General features: G+C 47.6%; 2 protein-coding genes across 2 annotated transcripts; one reads left to right on the plus strand and one right to left on the minus strand.

Annotated features, from left to right (window-relative positions):
- Window positions 1-1,179: 1,179 nt before the first annotated feature.
- Window positions 1,180-3,621, minus strand: LOC117850753 (laccase-25). Its single transcript, XM_072292276.1, has 3 exons — window positions 3,039-3,621; window positions 1,558-2,933; window positions 1,180-1,458 (listed from the first exon to the last, which is right to left on the minus strand). The coding sequence occupies exons 1-3, from the start codon at window positions 3,461-3,463 to the stop codon at window positions 1,328-1,330; spliced, it is 1,932 nt and encodes a 643-aa protein (XP_072148377.1). The 5' UTR covers window positions 3,464-3,621; the 3' UTR covers window positions 1,180-1,327.
- Window positions 3,622-7,043: 3,422 nt separating this feature from the next.
- LOC117848263 (pentatricopeptide repeat-containing protein At1g18485) lies at window positions 7,044-9,816 on the plus strand. The gene has a single exon (XM_034729600.2). It carries the CDS (start codon window positions 7,057-7,059, stop codon window positions 9,415-9,417), a length of 2,361 nt encoding a protein of 786 aa, XP_034585491.2. The 5' UTR covers window positions 7,044-7,056; the 3' UTR covers window positions 9,418-9,816.
- The last annotated feature ends 76 nt before the right edge of the window (window positions 9,817-9,892 follow it).

The raw sequence follows: 9,892 nt of genomic DNA on the forward strand, positions 1-9,892 counted from the left end.
TGATCCGATGAAGACAAATGTTTTGGACGTTAGATGGACATGCACTATGTTTCATTTGGTGTGTCACACGGATTCTATCAACTGTAATATTAAACATTTTACTTTAAATATCAATAAGATTTTCTGAAAGGTATGTATTGAAGAGAAAAGGCTTCAACAGTGCCACTTTTCTAAACGACAAAACAATTTCACTCTTACTACATCTTCAAATCATGCAGATGATAAAACCATCCAGCAGAGTAAAAAAATAGTAGTATATGCAAACTACGTCTGTATCAAAATATTTGTCGCTGTTGACCTTTGATCACGACGTCTGACCATTCGTCTTATTCAAAAAATTATGTAAGTATTTTAAGCATTACTTATCTTCAAAAAATTATGTAAGTATTTTAAGCATTACTTATCTTCTTTACATTTGCAATAAATTTTTGAATAAGACGAATGGTCAAACGTTGCAAGAAAAAATCAACAGCAATAAATATTTTGATACTGAGGGAGTACAACACAAAGAAACAAAATTACAGCAATGGCATCACACATGTATATTTGCACATTTCTAGTGTTTCAGAAGCAGAGGAAGCCACCCTTGACCGCCGGCGGCAAGCTGGACTCGCCGCAGAGGCAGTCCACCTTCCACCCAGGCAGCGCCCCCCACGTTGCCACCATCAGCTCTTCTGCCGGCGCTGCCGCGCCACGCTGTGTCCGGTGACGGCGTGCCCGGTGTGATGGGCTCCTTGGCCGCCTGCTTATTCACCTCGCGGATGACAACGCTGCCGTTCGCCGGTGCGACATCGGGTCTGGCCAAGTTATCTCCGTCATCTTACCCTTCCTCTCCAAGCCTCCAATTCCTGCAGACTATTGAGCGGTGGGATTCGTAGGTCATATGGGTGGAGCTGTGCACTTCCGGCTTGGGCGGAGGACGGCGGCGGCGGCTGCAGGCGGCGCCGGACGCGAGGGAGGAGGACCCAATCTGAACCCAGGGGGCTATGTGAAAATCTTAGGGGGCATTTTAAAAATAATTGGATCGCGATTAATAGTCGCGATCCAATTTAGAGGGCTATATGAAAACATACGGGGGGCATTTTGCAAATAATCGGATCGCGATCAATGATTTTATCAAACTATCAAACTATATCACAGCTCAAATGTAGCAACCAAAGCCTCTTCATCAGTGTCGTACCATCTATTTATTTCCCAAATGCAAGCAACCATATATTGGGCTCGAGTTACATATACAGAAGAAGGTGTAGTGTGAGTGCCCCCTATTTGTGAAAGTATACATATCAGGAAGCCAAGGTTGTACACTTCTTCTGCTGACAAATCGCATTTAGCACTGTGGTAGGTCCAATGGAGGTGGCGGCACAGATGTCTCCGGCGTCGGCCCGTCCTGGACCTCAAACGCCATTGCCAGCCCAACATCAAGATGATCTTCGATGTGGCAGTGCATGAACCACACCCCTGCGTGCAAATGAATACAGTTCTGCATGTCAATGATCTTCGATGATCACAAGCTGTTTATACAAGGCAATAACCACCGTTTATACAAATGATACCAACCGGGGTTGTTTGCCTGGAAGCGGATGACGGCCCAGCCGCCGGGTGGGACGGCGACGGTGTTGCGCTCCTGCGGGTTCTCGAGGTTGAACCGCGGCGCGGCGGCGGCCTCGTCGTAGTTGCCGACGCCCTGCGCGAGGACGTAGAAGTTGACGCCGTGGAGGTGCATGGGGTGGCTCTCGTTGGCGAGCAGCCGCGTGCTCTGCAGCACCATCTCCACCGTCTCGTTGTACCTCAGCGTCTTCACCTTGGTGGACTTGGTCGTGTACTGCAGCGTGGGGATATCGCTGGCGTCGGCGGTGTAGTTGAAGATCACCGGCGGCCGGTCGGGGAAGTCGCGGGTGTAGACGCTGGGCGCCGGCGCGCTGCCGTCCGCGTCGTAGTGCGCCTGGAGCATGGAGACGGAGCCGGCGGGCGGGAGCACGAAGGACGCGTTGTTCATGCTCGCCGCGAGGACGGGCAGCGTCCTGGTCCCGGTCGGGTTGCACAGCAGCTGCGCCGGCTGGCAGTCGGAGATGCCGAGCCCGACGGTGACGAACATGCGGGTGTCCACGGACAGCGGCACCGCCGGCGCGCCGGAGGGCACAGGCGCCTTCAGGCTGGTGAAGAAGCGGAAGGCCGTGGCGGTGTCGGTGTACGGCGGCATCGTCGGCGGCTGCGGCGGCGCCGTCGTTGTCGACCCGGCGTACTCCACGACAGCCGTGGCGTTGGACATGCTGAACGGCGGCCCCCGGTTCGGCGGGGTGGCGCTCACGTACGGGGACGCCGCCATGTAGTATTGCCCCGGGGCGGCGCCGGCGACCATGAGCGCGTCGACGGTCTGCCCCGGCGCGATCACCACCACGTCGGTGTCGTACGGCGCCGTGTAGGCGGCGTCGGCGGCGACGACGGTGAAGCGGTGGCCCGCCACCTTGAAGAACATGTTCGTGTTGAGCGCGGCGTTGATGATCCGGAGCAGGTACCTCCCGTTGCTCCGCACCTGGAACCTGTACGTCTGATTCGCGTCGGAGCAGTTGTAGAAGTCTCCCGGCTTGCCGTTGATGGTGTAGGCGTTGGAGTTGATCGGCGGGTTGCCTCTGAGGAACGCGTTCCGCCTTAGGTCGTAGACGTTGGCGTTCCACCACTCGCCGAGGATGACGGTCTCCTCCCCGTCGGGCGTGGGGAACGGGTAGGCGGCGGCGCCGGCGCGGGGGCGGATGACGATGGCGCCGTAGACGGTGGCGCGGAGGTAGGACTCGGTGTGGGCGTGCCACCACAGCGTGCCCTCCTGCCCCGTCACGTTGAAGCGGTACGTGTAGGCGCCGCCCGGCTTGACGGGGCACTGCGTCACCATCGCCGGCCCGTCCGACCACGGCGTGCCGCGCTGGAATACCCCATGCCTGCATAAATGGAGAGGTTTCATTTCTTGCAGTGAAATTGATGATGCAAGAGACGAAGTTGCATTGGTAGCCTGCTTGACAGCGATGACACTGCTTCGTGCTTACCAATGGATGGTCATGTTGTAGGGTGACTGGTTGACGAGGCGAACAACCACCGTGTCGCCCTCGCGGGCCTCGATGGTCGGGCCGGGGAGCTGCCCGTTCACCGCCGTGATGATCAACGGCGGCTGGCACAGCTGGCTTATAGAAAGGTTACCGACCTGATCGACCAAGGACACAACAAGTAGAGTCATGATTATGTAACCAAAATAAAGAGAAAGGATGCAATGCATGAACATAATGTCGATTACATTGAATGTGTACTCCACGACAGCAGCTTGAGCAACACAGGCAAAAAGCAAGGCGATGACGAGACCAAAAGGAAGAACCAGTGACCAAGATCGAGCCATGCATATGCCCAGCAAAGTTCTGCTGGTTGATCTCTCGGAGAAGAAAACTGCTGTGCGAGTGTGATTGGGTGAGATGTGCATGAGAGGGTTAACGAGCAAGAGGTTCTATAAATAGGGAGAGATCGATGCTGAAACTGGCTCTGAGTGTTCTGTCATGTGCACGTGCACCGTGCATAAGTTTCGTTTATGTCAAGCTTGCAATGTTTTTCACGGGATAAAGTTGAAAAATGACATCGATCCTTCACCAATACTCCCTCCATCCTAAATTACTATTCGTTTTGGTTTTTCTATATACATGACTTTTGCTAACGCAATGTATATAGAAAAACCAAAACGAATATGTTAGCAAAAGCTATGTATATGGAAAAACCAAAACGAATAGTAATTTGGGACTGAGGGAGTATATTGTGACCAAATGCATGCTGCTAGTCAATGGAATATTACAAAATGAGGGAAGGAGGGAGTTAGTTCGATATATCTAAATAAAGTGAATAAAGTCTGTCGATGTTGAAATTTTTGTATGAAACACAATTATTCGAAATGCTCAAAATTTGCATCCGTAATTGCTATATGGGTATTCATTGTCAAACTTCATATACCTTTTGAGTTCTTTTAGGGTGCCTCTACCTGTGGTAAGCATACAGTATAGTACAGTATCCATGTCTTATATACTTTTTTTACACAACGAAGTATGTCCTTTTTAGGGGTTGTAATAATTGTTTGGCCTTTATAAATGATTAGTTGAATGTATGTTTATACGTGCCATTCACTGGTAGAAAATTCGCCTTCAGTCCCGGTTGGTAGGGAGCAAATCGCCCGAAAATCCATCCGGGATAAACCAATCGAGACAAAAAGAGGAGGTCTTTTATCCCGGGTCACTCAACCGGGACTAAAGACCCCCCTCTTATATTACCAACCGGGATAAAAAGGGTCGCCACGCTAGGCGCAGCCCCCCCTCCCCAAAAAAAAAAAGAAATCCCGGGGATCCCCGAGAGGCCCACCAAGTCACAAGTCATGTGATTTTTCACGCGAAATATGCGCGTGCGCGGTGCGTGGGATTCGAACCCACGATCTCAAGCCTCGCACGTAGCTTCCTTGCTATCCCACCTACACAGCACATCTGACTATATAGGGGATGCAATCCTTTTGTATTAACTCGTGGGGGACCCTTTTATCCCGGTTGGAAACATTAACCGGGACTAAAGACCCCCTTTTATCCCGGTTGGTATTACAAACCGGGATAAAAGGGTTCGAGGGCTTTCGAGGGATTTAGTCCTTTTTTTAGCCATCCAGGGGGACCCTTTTATCCAGGTTGGTGTTTCAAACCGGGATAAAAGACCTCCAGGACCTTTTTATTTCCACTAGCCTTTGCAACCAGGATAAAAGAGGGCGCACGGAAGGTGAGTCTCTACTAGTGATTGCTCGTAAATCATGTGCTGAAGTATACCTAATCTGTCTAAAAAACAGTAGCTAGCAATGCGTGACATATACCTAATCTGTCGGTAGGTGTTGTTTCCTTATGCTACTCGTTTTACTTGGATTGTACTTTATCTTCTTAGAGTCCAGGATTGAACAGTTGACAGAATGCAACAATACGATCTCTTTCTTTGAGACGTGATGTCTAGTTTCTAGGCTTTGAGATAAATATGCAACTCAGTAGTAAAGTGACATTATAACTAAACTGAAGTGAAGAACTCAGTGGTTTCATTGTCTTGTAAAATTTGGCTTTTGTTTCTCAAAAAAAAACTTCGCTTTTCTTCTACGTTGTTCCATATGTGGACTAAGGCTACTTATATGAGTTCTCTGGGCTTTTGTTTCCCGAGCATTAGTCCAGAATCTGATTCCAGATTATTTATTATGCTAGCCTCTTCTAATGTCTATATCAGTTCATTCAGATTTGACTATTAGCCAGGCATCTTGTCAGCATATGTAGTACCCAAACGATAGTGATTTTTTGATTGAAAAGTGCGTTTAGCTTTCATATATAAATATGACAGCAATTTTTACTGTGCAAATCTATTTATATCCTACCCATAGACATTGAATTTATTTCCTATGTTTTAATCGCTGTTGACAACCAAAATAATTGACAGATGGCTACCACTAATGCACCAATTAGTGGAGAGCATTGGCTTGCACAGCCGAACATGAAAATAGCAAGGTTACATTGCTGAATAAATCTATTCGGTTAATATTTAAATTGGAAATAGAAAAGACTAATCTATTCTTCACAAAAGCTGAGATCCTTTGCTATTTTGTCATACATCTTTGCTACTCCCTCCATCCCAAATTACTATTCGTTTTAGGTTTTCTAGATACGTAGCAAAAGTTATGTATCTAAAAAAGTCAAAACCAATAGTAATTTGGAACAGAGGAAGTAGTATGCTATGAAACTAATCTTGGTGGACACTTATCTCCTGTCGTCACATGGCGTAAATAGGCATGATTGTACATATTTCATCAATTCTATCTCTCTCATAGATATTCGTCAATTCTGTCATTTGTAGATTATAAGGGTGAGTGTGATGCATATATACATAAGCATATGTATCGAAAAAAATTATATCGATTCATGTTTCATGATTCTAGAATGACTGTGGCTTAAAGTTGCTTGTAAACTAAGAACATATCCAAAATCTTCCCATCAAAGATTAAAGTTGTAAGTAAGGAACACCAAGCCTTCCCATCAAAAGTGATGGTATCATCTCCGGTCAAATCAGCTGTTTTAACTTTTCAGCCGGCTTATAAGCTGAAGCAAACAGGCCCGTAAAAGAGACGCGAGCGGGAAAGGAGGAGCAATGAAGAGGACTGAGGAAGGCTCTAGAACCATTAATCCGACAGCTCCATTTCACACAGGTAGAGATCTGACAGCCAAGAATTATTGGCGACGTGACCCAATGTGCTATTGGAGTTTGGTGCTTGATTTGGTCTACGGAGATTTTCTATCAGGAAAATTGTCTTTTCTTAAATTTTTGTTAACTTAGGTTTTGATCATGAAGTTTGACAATATGTCTTATTCAAAAGTTAGTGTAAATATGTAAAAATATAAGTCACATTTAAATTTTGTGTATATTTAATGATAAAATAAGTCATAATAAAAAAGAGATCTACATATTCTTTTAAATAAGATGAATGGTCAAATGTTGTGTTTAAAGGTTAAAAGTGACAAATATTTATGAATTGGAGGCCGTCACGAACCATGCACTTCTCACCTTTATATAATTAACTCCTGTAAAAAAATATATACACTTATCCTGTCTTCTATTCCTTTCGGTTTTCTTATCTGTCGATATTGAGACACCGAGCCATGAGAGGATTATGCGTACTCCCTCTATCCCAAATTATAGGTCATTTTGGTTCTTTTAGATTCATAATCTTTGTTATGCACTTAGATATGCTTTATGTCTATATACATAATAATACCCATGCATCTAGGAAAATTAAAACGACCTATAATTTGCGACGGAGGGAATACATCCGTTCTTATTATTCTAAACGTTATATATTTAGGAAATGAGGGAGTTATAATTTTTTTCTAGTTGTAGTATTACTATGTGATTATGAGTTTTGTGATGACAAATGAAGTAAAAGATTTCTGCAACTGCAATAACAAATACTCCTGTGTGCAGTCACCATGTAAAAAAGCGCGACTCCTAACAGTCTCCGCGCAGCAAATGCGGCCGCCCGATCCCGCCACCCCCTTCACGGCCGCGTCCCTCCACGAGCACGTCCTCCGCCTCCACCAATGCGGCGGCGGCGGGGGCGGCAGCCTCCTCCTACCCCGCACCCACGCGGCCTCCCTCGTCTCCGGCGCCCTCGCCGCCTCGCTCCCGCTCGCCGGCGCGCTCCTCCTCTCCTACGCCGCGCTCCGCGACGTCCCCTCGGCGCGCCTCGTCCTCCGCCACCACCCGCTCCGCCTCCGCTCCGCATTCCTCTGGAACTCCCTCTCCCGCGCGCTCGCATCCGCCGACCTCCCCGCCGATGCCCTGCGGGAGTACAACCGCATGGTCCGCTCCGGCGTGCGCCCCGACGACCGCACCTTCCCCTTCGCCCTCCACGCCGCTGCCGCCGCCGTTGCCGCGGGGGAGCACCCGGCCAAGGGCCTCGAGCTCCACGCTGCCGCCCTCCGGCGCGGCCTCCTTCTCTCGGACGTCTTCGCTGGCAACACGCTCGTCACGTTCTACGCGGCGTGCGGCCGCGCGGCCGACGCGCGCAGGGTGTTCGACGAAATGCCCGCGCGGGACGTCGTCTCGTGGAACTCCCTCGTCTCGGCATTCTTGACGAACGGGATGCTAGATGACGCCAAGAGGGCAGTGGTGGGGATGATGAGGAGCAGGGTCCCTGTAAACGTGGCGAGTTTGGTGTCTCTTGTGCCTGCCTGTGGTGCGGAGCAGGATGAGAGGTTCGGGTTGTGTCTCCATGGATTGGCGCTGAAGTCTGGACTTGACTCTGTTGTGAATCTCTCGAACGCATTGGTAGATATGTACGGGAAATTCGGAGACTTGGAGGCATCAATGCGAGTGTTTAATGGAATGCCGGAGAAGAATGAGGTTTCTTGGAATTCTGCACTAGGTTGCTTTGTTCATGCAGGGTTTTATGAAGATGTGCTGGAATTGTTTAGAGCAATGTCAGAGCAAGGAGTCACACCAGGGTCTGTTACATTGTCAAGCTTGCTGCCTGCTTTGGTTGATCTTGGTTATTTTCATTTGGGGAAAGAGGTGCATGGGTACAGTATAAGGAGAGCAATGGATTTGGATATTTTCATTGCCAACTCACTAATGGATATGTATGCCAAATTTGGTTGTTCAGAGAAGGCATCTGCTATCTTTGAAAAAATTGAGGCACGCAATGTGGTTTCATGGAATGCAATGATTGCAAATCTTGCACAAAATGGGGCTGAGTCAGAGGCTTTCAGGCTTGTCATCGAGATGCAGAAGAGTGGTGAATGCCCAAATTCATTCACCATAGTGAATCTGCTTCCAGCATGTTCAAGGGTGGCCTCTCTAAAGATTGGGAAGCAGATACATGCATGGTCAATCCGCAGAAGCTTGATGTCTGATTTGTTTGTATCAAATGCTCTCATTGATGCATATGCCAAGTGTGGGCAACTGAGCTCGGCGCGGAATATTTTTGACAGGTCAGAGAAGGACGACGTATCATACAACACTTTGATTGGGGGTTTCTCACAGAGTCCATGTTGTTTTGAATCTCTTCATCTATTTGAGCAGATGAGGTCTGCTGGAGTTGAGTATGATGCCGTTTCCTTCATGGGCTGCCTGTCTGCATGTGCTAATTTATCTGCATTTAAGCAAGGAAAAGAAATTCATGGTGTTTTAGTGAGGAGATTGTTAAGTACTCACCCCTTTCTGGCTAACTCTCTGCTGGACTTATACACTAAAGGAGGAATGCTGGATACTGCCTCAAAGATCTTCAATAGGATTACACAGAAGGATGTTGCTTCATGGAACACTATGATCTTGGGATATGGGATGCTCGGTCAACTTGATGTTGCATTTGAATTGTTTGATTTGATGAAGGATGATGGCATCGACTATGATCATGTATCTTACATTGCAGTGTTGTCAGCATGCAGCCATGGTGGGCTTGTTGAGAGAGGAAAGAAGTACTTCAGTCAAATGCTTGCTCAAAATATGAAGCCACAGCAAATGCACTATGCTTGCATGGTAGATCTTCTGGGGCGAGCTGGTCAACTGTCTGAATCTGCTGAAATAATTAAAAACATGCCTTTCCGTGCTAATTCTGATGTTTGGGGAGCAATGCTTGGGTCTTGCCGTATACATGGAAACATTGAATTAGCACGATGGGCAGCAGAGCACTTGTTTGAGTTGAAACCAGAGCACTCAGGCTACTATACTCTGCTGATGAACATGTATGCTGAAGTAGGGATGTGGAGTGAAGCAAATGAGATTAAGACATTAATGAAATCAAGGAAGGTACAGAAAAATCCAGCCTATAGCTGGGTACAGAATGACAATAAGCTACAAGCTTTTCTTGTTGGAAATACCTGTGAGTAGTGCGTCTCACCAGCATCCATGTGGTCTGTGCGCTGAATCGAGTCAAGCACCCTCTTTGCAAACATGTGCAGGGTTGTACTATTGTTAACATAACCATCCTTCAGCACCCTGTTCTGGCTTTCCAATCTTTGTGTGGATGTCATTCTCCCGCAGTACATCCCCTTGAAGCATGTTGCAATCTAGCTCTTCCTCTTTTCCCACAGCGCAATTATTGCAGGTTTATCAGTGATTCCACACTCATCTATCAACTTCTTCCACTCCACCTCAAACTGTGTAGGCCCCAGCGGATAATTTATCAGAGATTCTAGCTTCTCCTTCAGGTTTTTATCTTTGTCCTATGTGTACAGTTGGTCGAGCTCGTACTCCCAGACCCTTGCTATATGTCATCTGCAGTTCCTATGTTGCGATTTGTCGAACATAATCTTTATCACTTCTCTCATTGCTGCATCCTCATCTCTGGTAGCCACAAAAAAAA

Source organism: Setaria viridis, chromosome 3 (assembly GCF_005286985.2).
Source record: "Setaria viridis chromosome 3, Setaria_viridis_v4.0, whole genome shotgun sequence".
Taxonomy (NCBI): Eukaryota; Viridiplantae; Streptophyta; class Magnoliopsida; order Poales; family Poaceae; genus Setaria; species Setaria viridis.